General features: G+C 42.3%; 1 protein-coding gene across 1 annotated transcript in view; it reads left to right on the plus strand.

Moving 5' to 3' along the window:
• The window catches only part of USP6NL (USP6 N-terminal like), a 128,736-nt gene that overhangs the window by 62,040 nt on the left and 43,336 nt on the right, over positions 1 to 23,360 (plus strand). The window contains exons 2-4 of the mRNA XM_069978740.1: positions 5,801 to 5,874; positions 8,048 to 8,130; positions 22,433 to 22,472. Of these exons, the coding sequence (XP_069834841.1) occupies positions 5,801 to 5,874; positions 8,048 to 8,130; positions 22,433 to 22,472 (197 nt within the window). The remainder of the gene's footprint in view (positions 1 to 5,800; positions 5,875 to 8,047; positions 8,131 to 22,432; positions 22,473 to 23,360) is intronic.

Consider the following 23,360-nt stretch of genomic DNA (forward strand, 5'->3'; position numbering starts at 1 on the left):
TCACGGCTTAAAGGACAACTTTTTTTGGGCTTATTGAACACACATTACAAAGTTATATAACTTTGTAATGTGGTTAAATACCTGGTCTGGCCCCCTTCCCCCACTTTCCGACCCCCGACCCCCCACCCCGGAAGTTAAAGAATGTATACATTACCTATTACGGTCGTCACGGTCCTCTTCTCTGGTGTCGGGTGACGTCAGAGCTGGGGGGCGGTCCGGGTCTTCTTCCTCTTCGGCGTCTTCATTGAGAGTGAATGGGAGAGAAAAGGCTGCTGGTGCACATGCGCACCAGCAGCCTTTTCATTGGCTGGAGCGCATCACATGGCTTCCAGCTTGCTCAGCCCTGATTGCGCAAGCGCACTGGCAGCCTTTTCTCTCTCATGGACCCGGAAGCAAGAGACATCGCTGGACGGCGGAAGCAGGTGACGGTGAGGCGGATGGCGGGCGAATGGAGTGGCGATCGTCACCGGAGGGATGGTGAGTATGGTGTCTGTGTGTGTGTCTGTGTTTTTTTGTTTTTTTTTTGGGGGGGGGGGTCCCGCCGGAGTTGTCCTTTTAATGTCACATGACTGCCTTCTCTGTGTGAGCACTCAGATGGCCTCGGATACACAGGACTGCCTGCTTTCTTTCACTGTTTCCTCTTTTTTTGAGAAAAAAGTCAGAAAACAGGAAGTGCCGTGTTTTCCGTGATAACTAAAAAAAAATTTTTAATGTTTATTGCAAACTTGCTTTATATCACATCTTCTGTTTATAATTTAGAAATTTATAACAACAGTGACACTTTAAAGACAGTCCCAATAGAGAGCTCTGGAGTAACAGCAGCAGGAGTCTGTTTAAAGGTTGTACTTTTTTTATTCATTTTTTTTTCCTCCTGTTTTAATCTGGTTTTAGCTATTAGCCCATTTTCCAAAAGTGTTTCCCTTTTTCAAATCTGAATTTACACAAGAAAATCCTGATGGTGCAACCATATAGCATTTGGTTGCCTGATTGAAAATCTCCTAAAAGGGTATAAACCCTACGTGTTGCCGTCTATTGCTGTGCTAGCAACAAACCAGTCCTTTTTTGTTCTTTTACTGTTTCATTAACCGGAAAGCTTGTGTGATCCTTATTCTGCTAGACAGCTCATGTCATTGCGTTCTTTTTCACACTACACACCATACAATGGACAAGTCTTAAATACACAATGGCAGGGATTTCCTGTTTTTGACTATTGTCTACTAAAAATGTGTGTAATCGGAAGAATTACATCTAAATGCGTTTTTCTTTTCACACATCCAAGTATGGGCATTGCACAGTTATGTGGGACCTCCTGTTGTTCACGTTATCATCTATTTCCAGAGATATGGAAAAAGTCATGTTATTGGCCAGCCGCACACAGTTATATCCTATTCCTCATCCTACATGGTCTGTTTCAGAACTGTTGCTCTGTTAACATTGTTGCACAACTACATAATAGATTAAGTGTAGCTTCACACGTACCGTATCGCAGTGGATTTTCTGCAGCGGATCCGTAGCAGATTTGACTAAATGAATGAACACAGCATCAAATCCGGACTGTAAAATCTGCTGCAGATCCTGTATGTGTGAATGCACCCTTAACCCCTTAACGACAGCCGTAAGTAAACGAGTGCCTATCTCATGGATCTCTGCAGCATATCTATGCTGCAGAGATCTCTATGGGAGATCAAAGCACTTATACTAGAAGTCCCCTAGGGGGGCTTCTAGTATAAGTGTAAAAGTAAAAAAAAAAGTATTGTTATTAGTAAAAAGCCCCCTCCCCTAATAAAAGTCTGAATCACCCCCCTTTTCCCAGGTTATTAATAAAAGTAAACAAATAAATAAACATGTTTGCTATCGCCGCGTGCGTAATCGCCCGAACTATTAATCACATTCCTGATCTTGCACGGTAAACGGCGTCAGCGCAAAAAAATCCCAAAGTGCAAAATTGCGGATTTTTGGTCGCATCAAATATTATTGCCGCCAGACACACGATGGGTAAGCATCTTGTATGTTCACTTTATATAATTGTGGGATTAGTTGGATAGTGTATTTAGTAATCCTGCGAGGCTGTGTGGATACACCGCATGGTTACATACATTGATTTTCTTTGATGTTTACATAATATAGTGGCATATTCCAACATTTTGTAAGATCGAGGTGTCTTGGCTGTCATTTTCTACTGGATTCCTTTTGCACTAAAGATTTTTTATGTGATTTTTAATCATATCAAATAAAATTGTGATATTTTAACTTTAGCTTTGTTGTGGTGTAATTGTTATCTGTTAAAAAGCTAATTAATTACTTGAATTGGTCCGGTTACATTATGGTAAATTAACTCTGCAAAGCGGAGACCAGTGTTGATTTATTGTTGTGTCCATTGGAACTACTGTATATAAAAAATCCAGAAAAATTTTAATAAAAAGCGATCAAAAAGTCTTATATGCGCAATCAAGGTACCGATAGAAAGAACACATCATGGCGCAAAAAATGACACCTGACACAGCCCCATAGACCAAAGGATAAAAGCGCTATAAGCCTGGGAATAGAGCGATTTTAAGGAACGTATATTTGTTGACAATGGTTTGAATTTTTTACAGGCCATCAGATACAATATAAGTTATACATGTCACATATCGTTTTAATCGTAACGACTTGAGGAACATGCATAACAAGTCAGTTTTACCCCAGGGCGAATGGCGTAAAAACACATTTCCCCCAAATAAACAAAATGCGTTTTTTTTTTCAATTTCACTACACTTTGAATTTTTTTTCTGCTTTCGCAGTGTACTTTATGCAAAAATTCAGCCTGTCATTGCAAAGTACAATTAGTGACGCAAAAAAATAAGGGCTCATGCGGGTTTCTAGGTGGAAAAATGCGAGCGTTAATGCCTTTTAAGCACAAGGAGGAAAAAACGAAACCGCAAAAATCGAAACGCGAAAACGCAGAAATTGGCTCTGTCCTTAAGGGGTTAAACAATATTTTCTGACAGTTTTATGATTTGATCTCTGCCTTTCTGGGTGTCCTTGCTTCTAGTGATGGGGTACACATTAGTCCACTTTACAAGTATTGCCACAGCTGCCCTTAAAATGCCCCCAAAAATTAAAGACTTTTTTTCAATAATAATAATAATAATAATATTATTTACAGCGCCAACAGATATCTGCCTGCTGTTGACAGAGATTTATGTAAATCTGTAGTGGAGGCAGCTTAACAATGTAATTTCTTTTTCTGGTCCCATTTTGCCAGCGTTATTGATTTTCCAGGTAGGGAAAATGCAAGTTGTTCTCTCCCTTACTGATGTCTCTCATAGGCCACACTTCCCAGCATTTCTTAGTCTCCCTGTCGTCATAAACTTTTGACATGTGATGGTCGTGTCAAAAGTTTTCATTGATCCAAGTCTAAGCATTCAGACCCTGACCGATTGTGAGAACAAGCTGGGAGAGGACAGCGCTGCGTCATGCTCTGCTTTCTTCTCGGTGTCAGTGAAAAGAGGCGACCTTATAGACTTCCATCATGAGCCCGGCTCGTCGTGTCACACAGGGCCGAGAGAAGACTGTGCGGAGTGCAGACTTCTCCCAATTCATTCTTACAACTGATACGGGTTAAGTTTTTTTTTTTTTAATAATAGTGACACTTTAATAAAATGACATCCTGCCTTTAGAAACTGAATACAGAAATGAAAGACTGCACAGCAACTACTCAGAAGGATGTGGGAGTGTTAATAGCAGTAGCAGTAATCTTCATATGGCCTAGAAACATTAGTAGTGGTAACAGTAGTTGTAGCCTAGACACATTAGTAGTAGTCTTAGCAATAGTAGTAGTAGTCTTCATATGGCCCCCAGATAAAATGGTTGCAAGAATGTGTGAACGCAGCCTTATCTCAGTGGTACTCTCCAATTTATTTTGTGTTCTTTTCAAGTGTGGGTAAGGTGTGTTTGAAACTGTTTATTGTCAATACTTGTCATTTCCCTCAAAATGGAGACTAACCAGGAAAGTTCAGTCTCTGGCGTGCTTGCTTTTGTCTCCGGATCTACATAATCTTTCTAATGCTGAAAAACGTTATTACCATTGGCATTTACATGTCCCTATGCAGGCCATTCATCCCAAGGAATTACTGACGCTGTTTTACATTTCCACACAATGGTGAACAATAACATAGAACCACTCACATAGCCTGTTATTGACTGCACACTGTAGTAGCACCTGCAATGTGTTTTCAGCCAGTATTTTGGATGTATGCCAGTCGAGTTGTCTAGTGTCGTGTTTTTTTTTTTTTGTTTTTTTTTACCTTCATCAGACACAGAACCTATTGCCTACAGAATAAGACACTTGAGTGTCCATTTTACACTTAAGGACCCAGGGACAGTGGGACACATATTTCTTTTACAGTTTATTATTAGATTTGCTGGATCCCGGTGCTCAATATCAAACCCTAAATGAGTTCAGACAGCTGTTTAGGGCCAAGCATAGGGAAATCTGATGTTACCAGCCCAACGTTTCCTTACCAAGGCACATTTCCACAGAGAACAGAAAGGTAATGAATTTCTCCAATAAATTAGGAGCATGAATGGAGGTCAGTGGTGTTCTGGTTTTATCCGCCTCGTGTCCCCACACTGTGTTACTGACAAGAAGCAAGGGAAATCAGAAGTGGCACTTTTGAGATAAGTTTCAGCTCTGGCAGCACGGTGAGAATAGCTGGCTTTTACTGATTCATCTTCTACTTGCAATAGCTGAAATGGATATAAATATATGTAGAGATTCAGCTTGTTGTGTCCGCTCTGGGCGCTTTAGTATAAATGGTCTGATGTGCCTAGTTAATTATTAGCAATCTGCCCGGCTTTCTTTAGTCTTCGTGTTCAGGCGTTTTGTTTACAGCACCTACAACATTAATCTTACTGGGGCACGACGGGAATATAAATGTGCAAAGGCAACCTTTCTGAGAAATCCAATGTAAATGCCAAAAAAAGTGGACAGTCGAGTTAATGAAATGTCCCTGGTGAAGGAGGGCATTAATATCCCGCTCGATAGAAGGGATTTCACAGGGCACAGAGGTTCTTCTTGTTTCTGTGGCTCCTTCAGGAGATGGGGGTATTAAGTTACCACTACTCTGAGCTGCTGAAATGTTACCTGTTCTGTACTTAGAACTGCTGGCTGTTTCTCTCTAAATCTCATCTACTTTGTGATCTCAATAGAACAATTTTAATTTCCGAAATATGGCCTGCCGATATGAGAGCATGTGCATTCAAACAAGTATCTTACCTACAGTTTGTCATGGTCTGTAGTTTGTCCCAGTATGTGCCAAACTTCTCACCTGGGCAGCAAAGAAAAACCTGTGTACAGTGGATGTCATGAGCTATCTGTAGGTGCTGATAAATGTGTGAAAGGCAATGCAAAGGTAGCAGTGACAACCAGGCCTCTACACTGAAGAGTTAATCTACTGATACTACATTGAAGAACAGCGGCCTGGAGTCATTGATTGGTGAAGCTGTGAGGAAGGAAGGGCAGATCGTTCTAGGACACATTACTTTTCACTATTTATTGCAGTATACAACAATAAAATCAAATCAATCTTATTGATTTGTATCATATGATATTATCATCATTGGATCCTTTTTCCAGCACCCACTCCTATCAGCTGACTGCAGCTTAGTGCCATTCAAGTGATATTATGAAGCCTATGACTGATGTCCTAGAAAACCCCTATTCAGGAGGGGGAGGGTTAATAAACCTTTTTTTGGAAGCCATTAAATATGTAAAGTTATTAAACTATGTCCTTTTTTTTTTCTCCTTTTTGTACAGATCCAGATTCAGAACAGGATGTGGCTATTAAATCTGCGCAAGAACGAGCCGACATAGTTGCCAAATATGACAAGGTGAGCCTACGTGCACCACTGCATATGAGCATTCTCATACCTGTGTAGCATTGGAGTAAAAAGGCATGATTAATAGTGCTGTCAGAATTCACAGACCATCCTTGTATCGTTTGTGTGTCCATTTAAATATCTTGCTATTGCTTACACAGGGAGATGTGTGGCCGATGAGCGGGCGTTTTCCCACCTATCAGTTGATCAGAGGCTGATCGGCTGAATGAGCGTTTCTAGGAATGCTTGTTGCCAATAATAAGCCTAAGTAAAATGCCTTTAATGTAATTTGATACAGTACATTATGCTTGCAGCTTTGAGGAACCTGTTAGATTTTGCATATGTGCAGAGAATAAGTTTCCTCCTGAATCTATCCCGCTGTATAATTTCCACTGCAGACATGCATAATAAGCCCATAATAATAAGGTGTTTTTGTCTACTCTTTTGTGTGGTGTTCTCACCTCTTATCAGCGCTGACTAGGAAAGAGACACTGCAGCTAGTAGTGAGAGCTCAGCATGAACAAGGAAAATCTTTCCCTGTATTCTGTGAGGAGGGAGATCATGTTGTAGCAGCGCACATCAGTAATGTTCAATACGCTGTTACACTTTCTAACCCTTTTTTTGCTGTGATATTCACCTATTTAGTGAATAGCTAAGCATACTGATATCAACTGCACAAATTGGCAAAGAAACCGTATATAGATGATGATTGGAATTGGTTAGACATTTGATCAGATCCACGAAGCAACTGGCTGCATGTGTTCTGTGGTGCTTGAAACTTCGAACCGTTTTTTTTTGTTGTTTTTTTCCTGTATTACTGCATTAATTTAACCTAAAACCACATTTTCTAAAAACTGATATAGAAAACCGAATCAAACAAAGGAGTAAAAAATAGAAGTCCTGATCACTTTATTGAGGAAAATGATCCAATATTTTATAAGTTAGTAGCTTTTTTAGTGTCTGGTATGACCCCCTTGTACAGCAATACTAGCATCCCAATGTTTCCAGTAATTTTTGGTTAATCCTGCGCTTCAACTTAGAGGAAATATAGCCGATTCCTCTGTACAAATCAGGTTCAACTATGTTATGTATGTTGGCTCCCATGAACCATTCACTTCAGGTCCTTCTACAACATTTCTTTTGGATTAAAGGAGAAGTCTCTCTGTTTTGGATGGTACTCAAAAAATCACAGGCAGGTGGGTGTGAGAACATAATAAAGAATTGAAGCTTTCCCATCTCCATGCCCCTGCAGCGCTCCCTTGCTGATCTCTTGACAGCTGTCAGCCGATGGCTGCAGCTTCATGTGCCAGGCTGATGGATTGCCCCTCAACCAATCGGTGACAGGGGTGGGACACCACTGCAGTCACTGACTGGCTCAGCGGGAAATCCATCAGTGGGGTCGTGACTTTGCAGAAGCCAGGGCCATACCGAGAAACCGGGAGAAATTTACATCTGGCAGCTGTTAGAGAGGGGAGAGAGCAGCATGTGGAAAAATCTGATGCACCTCTGCAGTGACAGTCAAAGGCGCAATTGTATTTGACATTCTTGGTAAACTATGGGTCAACCTATATGGCTGTATTATTTTTTGCTAAATAATTAGTGTTTAAAAAAAAAACAAAAAAAAACTGAGGAGCCAATCATTGGCTGATCGCTGTCTTTCAGCTAGTTTAATAATCATCAGCCGCTGACTGCACATCGATCCATGTTAAAGAGGGTTGTGGTCAGCAGCAGATAAGCGCATACAGAAAAATGTTATTAACGTTATTACTTGTCTCTCCGCACCCGTGTCCTCCTGTCTGTTCCATGCTCACCACCCCTGAGGCTTTTGAAGACTTCTCTAAAGCGGGACAGAACAGCAGCCAGCAATTCAACCAGTGATTGGCTGAGCGGCCTGTCCCTGCACAGACTGGTTACAAAGCTTCAGTGGTGGCTGCGGTGAGCAGGGAAAAGCCAGAAGGACACTGGGGAGCATGGAGAGGGGAGTCAAACTTGTTTTCTATATATGTACAGTAAGCTTGCTTTAAATGTTGAGCCGGGTATTAGGCCTAATACTCAAAGCCAAGTACGCAAGTATGTATCTGTACTGTAACTCAGGTATATATTAGGTGTACATATTTATTTCTCATGATAACTTTACAGACGTTTGCATGAACATTTCAGTAACTTTGCTTTGCTTCATCAACAGGGCCGAGAAGGTGCAAAGATTGAACCTTGGGAGGATGCGGATTATCTTGTTTACAAGGTCACCGATAGATTTGGCTTTCTGCAGTAAGTGTCTGTTTCTTGTAGGGCCTGGGAAAGATTGTGTGCATTTAAATAGTCTTTATTGCCACAGCATTGGGATGATTGAGTTTGAGCTTGCATTCCGATTTTCAGTTATTAAACTTTAATGTGTGTCTCTTTTAAAATGAAATTATGTTAGTCTGGGGAGCTAGAGAGATTCATTCAATGGAGAATGGAGACAAACACTTTCATTTACTAATTTTTTGCCCTTTTTCTCTCACCCCCTCCCTAGCTCCTTTTCTATTTTGGTTAATATTTAGAAGAAACAGAAGAGTTTGGAAACGATATGACTCCTAAGACTGGACTTTATTTGCTTGGGTCATTATGCAGTGGTCTATTAGTATTGAAATGACTATTGGTGGGTTACATATTAACTGACAAGATGTTACAAAGGGTCCAAAAGTATTGCTTTAGATTTACCGTCTTTTTCCCCTACCTGAGAGTTAGTGTACCTGTATTTCGCTCTTTCTCCCTCCCTTCTCTTTTAAAGGGGTAGTGTGGCGCTCAGAAATTATTCACAGAATAACACACATTACAAAGTTATACAACTTTGTAATGTATGTTATGTCTGTGAATCGCCCCGTTCCCCGTGTCCCCCCACCCCCACCCGTGTACCCGGAAGTGTGGTGCATTATACATTACCTGATCAGTGTCGAGGGCCGCCAGCCATCTTGTGCCAAACGTCATCTTCGGACGGACGGCCGAGTCGCTGCCGCCCGTCCCCCCTCTGCCGCGTTACAACTGTGCTCAGCCGCGATTGGCTGAGGAGTTTGTAGGAGTTTGAAGAGGTGGTTGTTGGACAGTCAAGAATTTTACCAATGACTGACTCATGTATAGTAGTGCTGAGCTGCGTTTACATCATGCAAGTATAGCTGCTAAAAAATAATCCTGTTTATTAAAGTTGGCTTATATATGAGACAATGCAAATTGTCAATGAAATGATGACAGCGCGTTTATTACTGGAGCTTGCTGAGGTTTAATGCTCCAAAAATGGTTATATAGTTATGACCATTTGTAGTTATATGTGAATTCAGATTTCATTATTATGGTAGTCATTTCCTGGAGTAAAAGATTACATGGAGACCTTGATATTTTCATAGGTAACCTTCTAAAAACTTTTTTTTTTCCTACTTTCTATAAAAGGCACCTACCATTCAAAATACACAGCAGGATACCTTTTCATAACCCCCTCTGCTATCAGCTTCTAAAGTGAGCATTGTATGGACCTGCTGGAAGCTCCATAGGCTGCATTATAAGTGTATCACAATGTTGTGTATGGTCCATACAGCGGTCGATTTAGAAGCGTACGGCAGAGCAGCAGGAGTTCTGAAAGGATATCCTTCTGCACGTTTTTAATGGTAGGGTACCCTTTAACAGTTTATTCTGTGCTGCCTGTTTGGCAAGAGACTGGCACAGTCACTTATAGAAATCCACAGAGCTGGGTCATAGTATAGAGCTAAATGCATACTAGCATGTATTTGCATGTTTTATACTAAATATACTAAGGACTTGTGCACACAAGCTATATATTATCATGTGTGTACAAGTTATATTATCATGTGTGTATACTGAACCACACAGGGTTCTTCATAGATGTTTGTATGGTACAAGGGACACCCCCATAGAAACAATAGTACCATGTGGACTGCAGTCATTGTTGGCATTATAGTTTAGTTGCCTCCACCTCTTGTGACTGGCCATAAGTCAGATTCTGTTGGGTTTACTAGCGGAGACCCCCATGGGTCTCAAGTACGAGGTGATTTTCCCCAGTTTCTATTACCTTGTTCTTGATTGCTGGTCCCAGCTGATATTCCTCCCATCTGTTATTTCTGTGTTATTTATATGCTGTAAGTACATTTATAGAAGTGTTTCCTTTGCTTTAAGCCTATTAAACCTATTTAAAATGCTAAAACACTTTCTTGATTATAAAAAAAACACAAAGTGTTTACTGTTCTCCTGAATGATGTTTTTTTGAGTGGCCATTTTTAGACTTTTATGTCGAAGCAATTTGTCATCCCCACTGTTGCCTGAAGGGCACATAAAAATGTTGGAGCTACAAATTAAAACTAGTCTTATATATTATTTATTAGCCATTTCAATGGAAATTAAGTGAGTTATGTGTCTACAGGGTCCAACTGCCAGAGTTTTATTCAATGGCCTGAATAAAGAAAAGTCACATAAACTAGCATGGCGAAGATTAAAGCAGCGTTTTAGGAAGTCTTTGGGATGTATAAATTTATTTTACCATGTAATTTTGTGTAAATATTTAGAGTCCTGCAGCTTGGATGGCCCATATAATAGAGCCTTTAATGGACATAAAGAAGTAAGGTTATAAAGGTAATACTTGAAATGGTTAACGTGGAGCACCAGAATGAAAAATGTACTTCCTTCATAGTTTCTTTAGCCTCCTATTTTTAATAGTCTTCTGTTTACAAGCATTACTATGTAAGATTAACCCCTTAACGACATCGGGCGTAAACTTACGCCCTTGCGCCCTGGTACTTGGCGCATCAGGGCGTAAATTTACGCCCGATGTTTCCCCGATCGCTGCGTGTTTGCACACAGCGGTCGGGGAAGATGGCCTGCTATAAATCATAGCAGGCCATCTTAGCTTCACGGCACGGGGGGTGGTTAACACCCCCCGTGCTTACGATCGCCGCTATAGGCTGATCAATTCAGATCAGCCAATAGCGGCGATCGGAACCTTTCTGGGTCATTGGCGACCCGATGACCCGGAAAAAAAATGGCGGTCGGTGCTGTCCGAGGACGGCACCGACCGCCATTACTGTAAAAAGTAATGGTGTTCGCCGTGCCACCGGCCCGATCGCCGTGAACGGCCGGCCGTTCACGGCGATCGGGCCGGTGGCACGGCGATCAGAGTCCCACAAAATAGTAAATACCTGCCCTGGACCCCTCAGCTAGGTAGCCGAGGGGTCCAGAGCAGGTATTTGTACATTACTCACCTGTCCCGGGCTCCTGATCGGCGTCTTCCGGGTTCGCGCCGTCCTCGTCTTCGTTCGGGTCTTCGGCTTCCTCCGTGACGTCACGTTCGGCTTCTCTCCGCTATTTTCGGCTCCAGCGTCGGCTTTTTCCGTATTTTGCGCTCTGCTGCCCTCTAGCGGCTGATATGTGTAATACACTTATCAGCAGCTACAGGGATGTTCAGAATGTAGAAAAAGTTTTTTTTTTTTTTTTTTCAAATTTTTTTTTTCTATTTTCCGCACCCTATCGCCGCTGAGTGTTGATCAGCATCGCACGAAAGTGCGCTGCTAATCAGCAACTTCTCCTTTTTGGCGTAGGGTGTTTTTTTTCTATATTCTACTGCCACGGTCTGCTGATAAGTGCCGCACATAAGTGCGGCATTTATCAGCAACTCCTTTGTTGGCGTAGGTTTTTTTTTTATACTTAATGTAAAAAACACTACATTACACCACACTACATTGAATAAAGTTTGACACTACACCACTACATACCCCATATACCAATCCCCGTATAAAGATGGCCCCCAGGGTGTTTTCGGTGTCAGACGCATACGTTATTATTGCCTCCGACACCGAAACAGCCAGTGAGGATGAATGGGGGGATCCTTCTTTCCTCCATTCATCCTCATCATCCAGTGACGTATCTGGGGGTAGCGTAGCGTACGCTGCCCCCCAGACACGTCTTTTCCGCCAGTACCGTCCCAATAAGAGATGACGGTATGGTGTGAAATTCTACAAACTCTGTGAGAGTACCTCAGGGTACACTTACAGATTTAGGGTACGTGCACACTGCGGAATGGCGAAGGATAACCCTTTGTGCATTCCGCAGCTGGCACCCGCCGGCGGACTGATGCGGGCGCATGTCTCTACCCGTGTCATAGACTCCATGTTATGCACGGGCGGAATCCATCGTCCGTCCAAAGAATGAATACGTTGGACAGAGAGCGGAATCCGCCCGTGCATAGAATGGAGTCTATGACACGGATGGAGACGTGCGCCTGCATCAGTCAGCCGGTGGGTGCCAGCTGTGGAATGCACGAAGGGTTATCTGTCGCGATTCCGCAGTGTGCACGTACCCTTAGAGTGTATGTAGGAAGGGACACCCGAATCCAGCCCCAGATGCCCCCCCCATCCTCGGAACAAGTGGGAAGATCGTCCGGGAACTGATCTTCCCACTGCTGGATAAAGGTTACCACCTGTACGCTCCTTCCCTTTGGAGGCTCGTCCTTCGCCCCCTTGGCACTTTATCGCCACATGTGGGGTATTTCCGTACTTGGGAGAAACTGCGCTACACATTTTTTGTCTTTTTTTTCCCTCTTATCCCTTTAAGAAAATGAAAAATTGAAGGCTAGAACAACATTTTAGTGTAAAAATTTTTTTTTTCTTTTTTCAAGCCATATTGTTCTGAAAATCTGTGAAGCACCTGTGGGGTCCAGATGCTCACCGCACCCCTTGTTACATTCCTTGAGGGGTGTAGTTTTCTAAATGGTGTCCCTTTAGGGGTGTTTTTTAGGTTTTGGCACCCCAGAGCCTCTGCCAACCTGAAGTGGTACAGTCAGAAATGACCAAATATAACGGAGGCGTTGAAATTCACTAGGCGCTCCCTTATATCTGAGGCTTGTGGTTGCGTCAAATAGCGCAATAGGGTCACATATGGGGTATTTCTATAAACTGCAGAAACGGGACAATAATTATTGGGGTGCATTTCTCTGGTAATAGGTTTATAATTATGAAAAATATTGGATTACAATAAAATCTCTGCACAGAAAATTAAAATTTTCAAATTCCTTACACACTTAGCTTTTATTTCTGTGACTCCCCTAAAGGGTTAAAACACTTTCTGGATGTGCTTTTGCAGAGTTTGGGGGGTGCAGTTTCAGAAATGGGGTGCTTTGTGGGGCTTTCTAACATACAGGCCCCTCAAATACACTTTAAACCTGAACAGGTCCCTAAAAATATCTGATTTTGAAATTTTACTGAAAATTTGGAAATTTGCTGCTAATGTTTTAAGCTCCCTATTGTCTAAAAAAAATGAAAGATAGTTTAATAAATGCCGCCAACATAAAGTAGACATGTTGCTAATGCTATTTAATATATAATTTATGTGGTATAACCACTTTCTGTATACGCAAAAAAGTTTCAAAGTTGGAAAAATGCATTTTTTCCACATTTTTTCACATTATTTGGGTTTTTTTCATAAAGATTTGTTATGAGTATTGACTCCAATTTACCAGAAATGTAAAGTACAATATGTCACGAGAAAACAATCTCAGAATCAGCCGGATAGGTAAAAGCATCCCGAAGTTATTAATGAATAAAGTGACACTGGTCATATTCATAAAATTTGTCTGTCATTAAGGCCATTTCAGGCTCTGTACTTAAGGGGTTAATGTTGATCTGAAGGGATTAGTTGTTGGATAGAAGCCTCATACCCTGGATTTTGTATCCTTATTGGCATATGTAGAGCCCCCCTGGGACAAGTAGAATACTGTATATTGATGCTGAATAGGTAATAACATAAATCTTCATGGTAATGAGCAACATCATATAGGGTGAGAACACACCGCATACTGACTAATGGAACCTCTTGTGTCCACATAAACACTCCATACTCCCTATACACATGTTCACCATGGGTGACATTTATCGAGACTGGCATACTTGTACGCCAATCTTAAATAAAGCCTCGCCCCCTTTTTTCCCTGGTTTGATTTACTAGGAGGTTATGCCGGCCCTGCGCCTGGCGCAAGCATTGTGGGTCAAATCTATACCTGCTTGGGAGCATATGTAGATTTGTATCGTGATTTATACCTGTGAGTTGCCATAAATCATAAATCTGGTTCTCAAGGAGTGTAAGGGATGTATATGTTTTGAAATTTTTACTCTGTACAGTGCTGCACTCTATATTGGGGCTGTATTTTCAGTCCTATGAGAAGTTATCATGGTAACACTGGTCCACTGTATTCTATCATTTATACCGCTTAGTTGTTTCATGCCTATTGATGTTTACTGGCTTATGTCCCATATTATTCACATTCTTCTTATGGTACAAAGTATTATCGGCCTATACTGCTGTCTCCGAGCACAAGAATGGATGTGTTCTAGAAAATGTCTGTGAATGTGAAGTTTATGCATTATTTTAAGACCTAGTTAACATATATCTGGGCAGGCCGCACAGTGGCTCAGTGGTTAGCACTGTAACCTTGCAGCGCTGGGGTTCAAATCCCACCAAGGGCAACATCTGCAAAAGAGTTTGTATGTTCTCTCCGTGTTTGCGTGGGTTTCCTCCGGGTACTCCGGTCTCCTCCCACACCCAAAACATACAGATAGGTGGATTTAGATTGTTAGCCCTAATGGGGACAGGGAGCAATAATCGGCAAACTATGTAAAGTGCTGTGGAATCTTTGTGCGCTATACAAATAAAAGCATTATTATTATTATTATTATCCAGCTGTGTTTCCCTTTGGTGCAGTAGAAAAGCACTGGAGGGAAACACATCTTTGAATTAATCCCATTGTTTTTAATGGGACAGTTCGGATGATGCGTTCTCACATTAGTGCCGCCGGACTGAACACACATCAGAACACTACTTGCAGCGTTCTGACGTGCGGCCAGCTAGGCTATCCGGCACTGCATCCACAAAAGTCTATTGAGCACTGGAGGCATGTTGTGTACAGGCTCATTCATTATGCATCCTCCGGCTTTTGTGTCCTGCGCTCCTAGAAGAGATGTCCTTGCCCCTGCGCCCCTATTAACCCTTCTGACTTTGGCTCTTCAGCATAGTGGCCCCTGGCAGAATGGGCAGCCCCAACTCCTTTGTACAGGTGCAGCACCCTTTGGGAAAGGGGTAGGGAACCTTTGCTTTCCAGCTGCTGCAAAACTACAACTCCCATCATGTCTGGGATAGCCAGGCATGATGGGAGTTGTAGTTTTACAACAGCTGGAGAACCAAGGTTCCCTACCCCGCTCTAGGAGATGTACCCATGTCCTGCTGCCCAGACCAGAGGGCTCTTGTGTGCTGCTGCCCCCTATATTGATGGCCTCCTATATCAGTTGTAGTCGGGTTCCTACAAAAAAACTGAAACGGATGCATCTTATATATGTAAACTAGGCCTAAATTAATGGTGAAGGATTGTTTAGATTAAAGCGACTCTGTACCCACAATCTGATCCCCCCAAACCACTTGTACCTTCGGAGAGCTGCTTTTAATCCAAGATCTGTCCTGCGGTCTGTTCAGCAGGTGATGCAGTTATTGTCCTAAAATACTACTTTTAAACTGTCAGCCTTGTGTCAAATGGCTGTTGCCTAGAATATCTGTTCCCCAGCTTTGCACCACCCTTCACCTCTCTGTCCCTCCTCCCCACCCTCTTCATCATTAGGAATGCTCCAGGCAGATTGCCTCCTATTCCCCACCTGTGTCAGGCCGACACATGGGCTGGATCGTTAAGGCACCTGTGCAATGTTCAGACAGGAAAAAATGTTCCATTAGCATTCCTAATGATGAAGAGAGTGGGGAGGAGGAAGGGGGGGGGGGTTCAAGGTTAGGGCACAGATACTCTAGGCCACAGCCATTTGACACAGGGCTGCCAGATTAAAAGCAGTTTTTTAGGACAATAACTGTGTCTCCTGCGACTGGACCACAAGACAGTTCTTGGGTTAAAAGCAGCTATCCAAAGGTACAAGTGGTTTGGGGGGGTCAGATTGTGGGTACAAAGTCGCTTTTACTAGAAGAGGAAGGCTGCATCTTCTTTCCCCCCCCCCCCCCCCCCCCCTTTGAAGCTCCCACATGTAGGTTCATGTCTGGGTTCCTGCATTATATCTGAAAGTACTTTTTTTTTTTTTTGCACTAAGGGTGCGATCCATTTCTTTCCCCGATCTGTGCTACGTTACAGCAATTGTCATTGAGAAATTGAAGATATTCAGCTTACGTATAACTATCGGCCTGTGGATTTACAGGTTGTAATTTGTCTTTTCAGTTGACCCGTCTGCTTACATTCTTTCCATAGTATAATAAGTATGTTATGAATAACAGTATATATGATGGCATTTATTGTGCGTAAGAAGATGGGAATGATCTGTACACGCAAGAGACAAGTTATGGCGTTCCATCTGCTCTTTACATGTCCACATCCTTAACCACAGCTTAACATTTACTTTGACTTGACATAAACAACTTAAACTGCACGTAAGGCAAATAACCTATAAACCAAAACAGAGTACCAAGACCCCCCTGAAGTGCAGGTGGTGGAATCACCATGCTGCAGTAGGGAAAGCAAATTGTATGCTGGGCTGTATAGCTAGAGGTATAACCAGTAGGAAGAGGGAGAATATGATCCTGCTGTATAGAGCTCTAGTGGGACCACATCTGGAATACTGTGTCCAGTTCTGGAGACCTCACCTACAAAAAGGATACCGATAAGATAGAATAAATCCAAAGACTGGCTACAAAAATGGAGGGTGTCAGGCATAAAACATGTCAGGAAAGACTTAACCCTTAGACGACCCAGGGCGTATAGTTACGCCATGGAAGTCTGTCCTCAGACGACCTAGGGCGTAACTGTACGCCCTGGGTGTTTCTCCCGCTATGAAGCGTGCTCCGGAGCGGAGCGCGCTTCATAGCAGGTGGGGGCCGGCTGCAATCAGCAGCCGGGACCTCACCGGTAATGACACGCTGCGGTTAAGTGTGAGTGACAGGGGGAGTCCCCTGTCACTTACCGATCGGGACCCCCGCAGTGTGACTGCGGGGGTCCCGATCGGTAAAACGGGCCGCCGGAGGTCTCTCACCTGCCTCCGTGCGGTCCGATCGGCGCTCTGGTCACTGAGCCTGCACAGGCAGGCTCAATGAGCAGATCGCCGATAACACTGATCATGCTATGCCTATGGCATAGCATTCATCAGTGTAAAAATCCAAGTAGTGAATGTAAAAGTCCCCCAAAGGGACTTCAAATGTGTAAAAAAAAAAAGAGTTAAAAACACTAACACACGACCCCAAAACCCCTCCCCCAATAAAAGTTGAAATCACCCCCCTTTCCCATTATATAAATAAAACATATAAAAATAAATAAATAGATAAACATATAATATACCGTAGCGTGCGTAATTGTCCGATCTATTAAAATATAACAAGCGTCATTGCGAACGGTAAACGGCGTACACGAAAAGAGGGAAAAAAGTGCACGGATTACCGATTTTATGTTACATTATATATATATATATAAAAAAAATAATAAAAAGTGATCAAAACGTCCGATCTTCACAAATATGGTATTAATAAAAACTAGAGATCATGGCGGAAAAAATGACACCCCATACAGCCCCGTAGGTGAAAAAATAAAACCGTTATAAGCGTCACAATAGTCCCATTTTATTTATAATTAATTGCCAAAAAAAAGGATTTCATTTAAAAAAAATATATAACATTAGAGAATCTGTGTAACCTGCATATGGTTGTGTTCGGGCTGACCTATAGAGTAATAGTGTCATGTCGCTGTTACCATATAGTGCATTACGTAGACACAGGAACCCCCCCAAACGTTACCATATTGCATTCTTTTTTGCGATTTCACCAATTTATATCTTCATAAATAATATATTTGGAATTCCATCATACATGTTATGGTAAAATGAATGACGCCATTACAAAGTACAACTATTCCTGTAACAAATAAGCCCTTACATGGCCTGTAGACAAAAAACTAAAAGTGCTGGAGCTCTTAGAAGGGGGGGAGGGAAAAACGGAAACACTAAGATCAAAATTTGCGCGGTCCACTGGGTCATTTTGGGCCTGGTCCTCAAAGGGTTAAAGGACAACTCCAGCCAAAATGTATTTTTTTATATGTTATTACATAAGCAAAGTTAGACAAATTCCTAATGTACACTAATTATATGAAATGCACATTCAGCACCATTTCCCTCAATTTAGTAGATCAGGCAGGCTTCAATTTCTCTTGTGATTCCACAACCCGGTCTATACCTGAAGGGGGCGCAGTATATGTAGAAATTACATGTAAAAAATGATAACTTAGCATTTATGTCATTTCTACATATACTGTGCCCCCTGCTGGACCCGTCAGGTATAGACCGGGTCTTGAGTTAAAATTTTTTTTAGAGAAATTGAAGCCTGTCTGATCTACTTAATTGAGGAAAATAGTGCTATACGTGCATTTCCCATAATTAGTGTACATTAGGAATTTGTCTAACTTTCCTTATGTAATAACATATTAAAAAATACATTTTATACATTTCCTTTTCCTTTAAGGATTTAAATCTGTATAGTCTGTAGGAAAGAAGAGAAAGGGGGACATGATCGAAACCTTTAAATATATTAAAGGACTAAATAAGCTTCAGGAGGAAAGTGTTCTTGAATTCAATTTTTTTTCCTGAAAATGAGAGGACACAGTGAGAGGTTAGTTGGTGGGGGAAAAAAATCAGAAGCAATGTGAGAAATTATTACTTAAAGGAGTTGGCCACTTTATAGTAAAATAGGTCAGTACAAAGTATTAGTAACTGTATATACTGACAGCAGCTCCCTGTGTACCTCATAGAGCTAAAATCAGACTCCCCTTCACCAGGCTGTGCTGCTCTGCTCTGTTGTTTCTGTCCATAAAATGGCTGACATGGAGGAGCATGTGACCATGCCCCGCCCCCAGTGTCCTCCATAGGCAAAAACAGGCTCAGTGGTGGACACTGGGGGGCGGGGCCTAGTCACATGCTCATCCATGCAAGCAATCTTATGGACCAAAACACCACAGAGCAGGGCAGCCCAGCCTGGAGGAGGGGAGTCTGATTTTAGCTCTATGAGGTACACAGGGAGCTGCTGTCAGTATACACAGTGAGTGCACTTAATACTGTACACTGAACTGTTTTACTATAAAGTGGCCAACCCCTTTAAAGAGTTGGAACAAACTTTCAGCAAATGTGGTTGGTAAATCTACAATAACAGAATTTAAAGGGACTCCAAAACACCCGCTAAACTTAGTGTCACTGTCGTTAAAATTTTTATTGCAGAAATCAATAGTACAGGCTATTTTAAGAAACTTTGTAATTGGATTTATTAGCCAAAAAATGAATTTTTATCATGGAAAAACTGTTTGAAGAGAAAGTAGAGGCAGCAAAACAGGACAACAAAGAGTTAAAGGGGTAGTGCGGCGCTAAGAAATTATTCACAGAATAACACACATTACAAAGTTAGACAACTTTGTAATGTATGTTATGTCTGTGAATCGCCCCCTTGCTTGTGTCCCCCCATCCCCGCACGTGAACCCGGAAGTGTGGTGCATTATACATACCTGTCACGTGCCGACCCCCGTCCCCGATCTTCTGTGCCACGACGTCTTCTTCGGAAGGACGGCCGAAGCTTTCCAATCGTCCAGAGTGCCGACCGCCCTCTGCCACGTCATCAGCCGCTGAGCCGCGATTGGCTGAGCACAGTTATGCTCAGCCAATCGCGGCTGAGCATCTGATGACGCGGCAGAGGGCGTCCGGCACTCGGGACAATCGGAGTGCTTCGACCGTTCGTCCAAAGATGATGTCGTGGGACAAGTTGGCGGACGGGCGCGGCACGGATCAGGTAATGTATAATGCACCACACTTCCGGGTACACGTACGGGGGTGGGGGGACACGGAAGGGGGCGATTCACAGACATAACATACATTACAAAGTTGTCTAACTTTGTAAAGTGTGTTCTGTGAATAATTTCTGAGCGCCGCACTACCCCTTTAATTCACATTTACATCATGGGCTCTCTCCTCTGACAGTGACCACTGATCTCTTTGACCTCTGAATAGCACTGTGAATAGCTCCCTCTGAGCAATCCTTTGTTCTCTCCTCTCTGCTGCTAATTTCGCTCCTCTCCTCTCTCCATAGACCAGACAGATCCGACTGACAAAAAACAGTCGAGATTTCCTGATTCTGAGCAGTGGATGACAGAAAGGAGAGGAGGGGGGACCTGGGAAAAGGCTTTTTACATGCAGATAATGGCATATTTGGCTAATAAATCCAATTACAAAGTTTCTTAATCTCCTGGACTATTGATTTCTGCCAAAAAATTTTTTTTAACGACAGTGACACTTTAAGTTATCAGTAGATATAGTACAATATATTCTTGTTTTGAAGAGTCTTCTCTATGCATCAAAATGCCCTGTGTGTAGGCTTACAATGGTGAAATACAAAGGTGTAGAAAGCTACAAATTACAGATTTGGAATTTGCATCGATTATCCTACCTACAGATGCCTTTTAGTTTAGCGTTTTGAGCAGGGTGGGTTAGAGGTGACAGTCTCTTTAAACCTGTCTGGGATAAACATATATCTGTCCTAAGATAATAGGAAGGGAAATACTATCTAGATGGACCAAGTGGTCGTTTTCTGCCAACAGTTTTTTTTTTTTTTTCCTGCTGATCAGCAATTACAGTCAGGATATGCAGATGTGTGAAAGGGGCCTTAGCGCAATGAGACACTTGGTACATTTTTCTGGATTAGTCTTTGCTTTTGAAGATAGAAAATGCCTTTATTCCCCTGTGCAAAGTCTCAGGTGCTTTCCCAAGCCCCAGAATAGCTTTAACCTGGAATGTCATTCAGCTCCCCCTCCCAAGCCTGTCCCTGGCTTGATTGAATGCTAAGCCTCAAGCAGGGTTCAGGATGGAGGGGGAGCAAGGAGGCATTACAGCTTGCAGCAGATCAGTGGCTTGGGAGTGCCTCATTGATGCTTGCACCATGTGTCTCATTGTCCTAACTGCTATCTAACCATGTCATTCTCTCCACTTCATGTTGTGAGACCACAGCAGAACTGCTTGCCAGTAGTACACAGTCACCTGCTTTTCCTTATCTGGCCAATCACAGGGCAGCACTTATGCTCCTCTGCTATGCCATGGCATAGCACTAATAAATATGCACTGGACTCAACAGGCTGACAGTGCTGGGGGATGATTTACACTGTACATTACTATAGATGAGATGTGAAAAAATGGGGAAAAGGTTGTTAGAGTAGAGATGAGCGAACCTCTAGCATGCTCGAGTCGATCCGAACCCGAACTTTCGGCATTTGATTAGCGGTGGCTGCTGAACTTGGGTAAAGCCCTAAGGCTATCTGGAAATCAAGGATATAGTCATTGGCTGTATCCATGTTTTCCAGACAACCTTAGAGCTTTATCCAAGTTCAGCAGCCCCAGCTAATCAAATAACGAACATTCGGGTTCGGATGGACTCGAACCCGAACTCGGTTCGCTCATCTCTATTATAGATCCATTGGCTTAGCAGGTTATGTGTGCAAAAAGCAGCTGCACAGCAAGGAAGGGGTTACACTAAACACTAACTTGCTGTTGTGGCTTTTTAACTGAAGAAACTCTTGACTAACATTTCATGGAGAGTTTGGATCCTCTTGGTCAGAGAAGACCTCATGCCTGTGTCTGTTTCTTCTGGCTTTAAAGTGACACTGTTACCCCCTTTGTGCATTCTGACATCTCTACACAGGTGTAAAGGGTAAATTTAGCATTTTTCATAACTTCATATCATACGTCATGGTGCTTGTTCAAGTAAAAAGTACCCTTTTATCAACTGCAGATTGTAGCCCCGCCCACAACAGTACCATTGGCCCGCCCCCTTGACACCCATTGGTTGGCCGACGTAAAGGGGGTGGGGTCTAGACCTTTCGGCCAGCCTGTTCCAATGGCCGGCGAGGGGGCGGGGCCAACTGTGGCGTTGTGGGCGGGGCTAAGTGGCGCTAATGCCGCAAGGCCGTGCCCACTTAACTCAATCTGCAGTTGATAAAAGATGACTTTTTACTTGAACAAGCACCATGAGGTATGATATAAAATAAGGTATGAAAAACGCTAAATTTACCCTTTACACCTGTGTACAGATGTCAAAATGCGGAGGTGACAGTCACTTTAAAGTAGTCATTGCGTTTTGAAGAACTACTTGATGTGCAGCTTCCTTATAACTGTTTAAGATTTGTGCATAATGAGTGGGAGAGTGCAGGAAATAAAGACAAAGTCTGGGGAAGTTACACGTTATTTGGTTACCCTTATTCTCCAGCACTCGACAGGCTGACTGATCCTGTTCAAAATGCATTGTTTTGGGGGTTAAAGCCAAATAAACTACCTTTGCACTTTAATACATTAATAATTGTAAGCTTCCAGTTGGGAAGCCTTTAGCTTTTAGTTAGTCAGTGTATGTGTGCAGGCAGAGGATGGATATGATGTGCCGAGAGGAATAATGTCCGTGCTTATACTGCCTCTATCTGGATAAGGGAATGCCATGCAGCTTGTTGGATTGTAGGATCTCACGTCTCATTTACTCTCCCTTCTAGTGACGAAGAACTACCTATACATGATGGAGCAGTAGACAGGGTATGTACAGACAGTGGTCATTATGCTTTACATGCTTTTTTATTGTGATATAAATTTTTTAGCATATTTTGTTTGTAATGCAGTATGAAAACATTTGTAGCCATTTTCTATAACTATTTTCTATTTTATAGAAACACTATGTTTAAAAAGATAAGTGTTTTCTCCTATAAATCTAACAAGAGAACGGGGTGGGGGAGATGTGCCTCAGAATATCCTACTTATAGCAAATTGTTTCCGGCAAAGTTAAAGTTCAATAGTATTGTCCAGTCTGGTGTTTTTATGGGGATGACTGCTTAGAAGGATGCATTTCCCAAATGTCTTGCCTATGGAGACAATATCCTAAATATTATAATGAAATTGGACTAGCTACAGTCCTTACAGGTAATAGCTGGGCTTGATGGCAAACAGAAGGCAGGGGAGAATCACATGGTCTGTGTACAAGTGTAGAGAGAATGTAAAGCTTATACGCTAAACTTTAGAGGTTGTAGACCAGAAACTGAGGAACATTTTTAACAAAGGCCTAGCAAGTGTTTCTGCACCAGATGCAAAGCATAAACTTAAAAAATTCTTTGAGTGTGCGTTCACACGTACAGGATCTGCAGCAGATTTGAAGTTGCAGATTGAAAGCAAATCTGCAGCTTCAAATCTGCACCATCAAATCTGCTGCAGATCCTGTACGTGTGAACGCCCCCCTAAAGGTGTCTTTAAAATTTTCCTGTGAAATGTTATGCTTGAGACCATTTTTACCGTGGAACCACTGTATTTTATAAATTACATAATATGAGATTGTCAGGAATCTGGCAAAACTGGATGGAGAATAACAATTAGCCCACACAACTAACTATGAATTTAACATGAAAGTGCCAAATACAAATCACACGTTCTTTA

The sequence above is a fragment of the Dendropsophus ebraccatus genome, chromosome 1 (assembly GCF_027789765.1).
Source record: "Dendropsophus ebraccatus isolate aDenEbr1 chromosome 1, aDenEbr1.pat, whole genome shotgun sequence".
NCBI classification, from domain to species: Eukaryota; Metazoa; Chordata; class Amphibia; order Anura; family Hylidae; genus Dendropsophus; species Dendropsophus ebraccatus.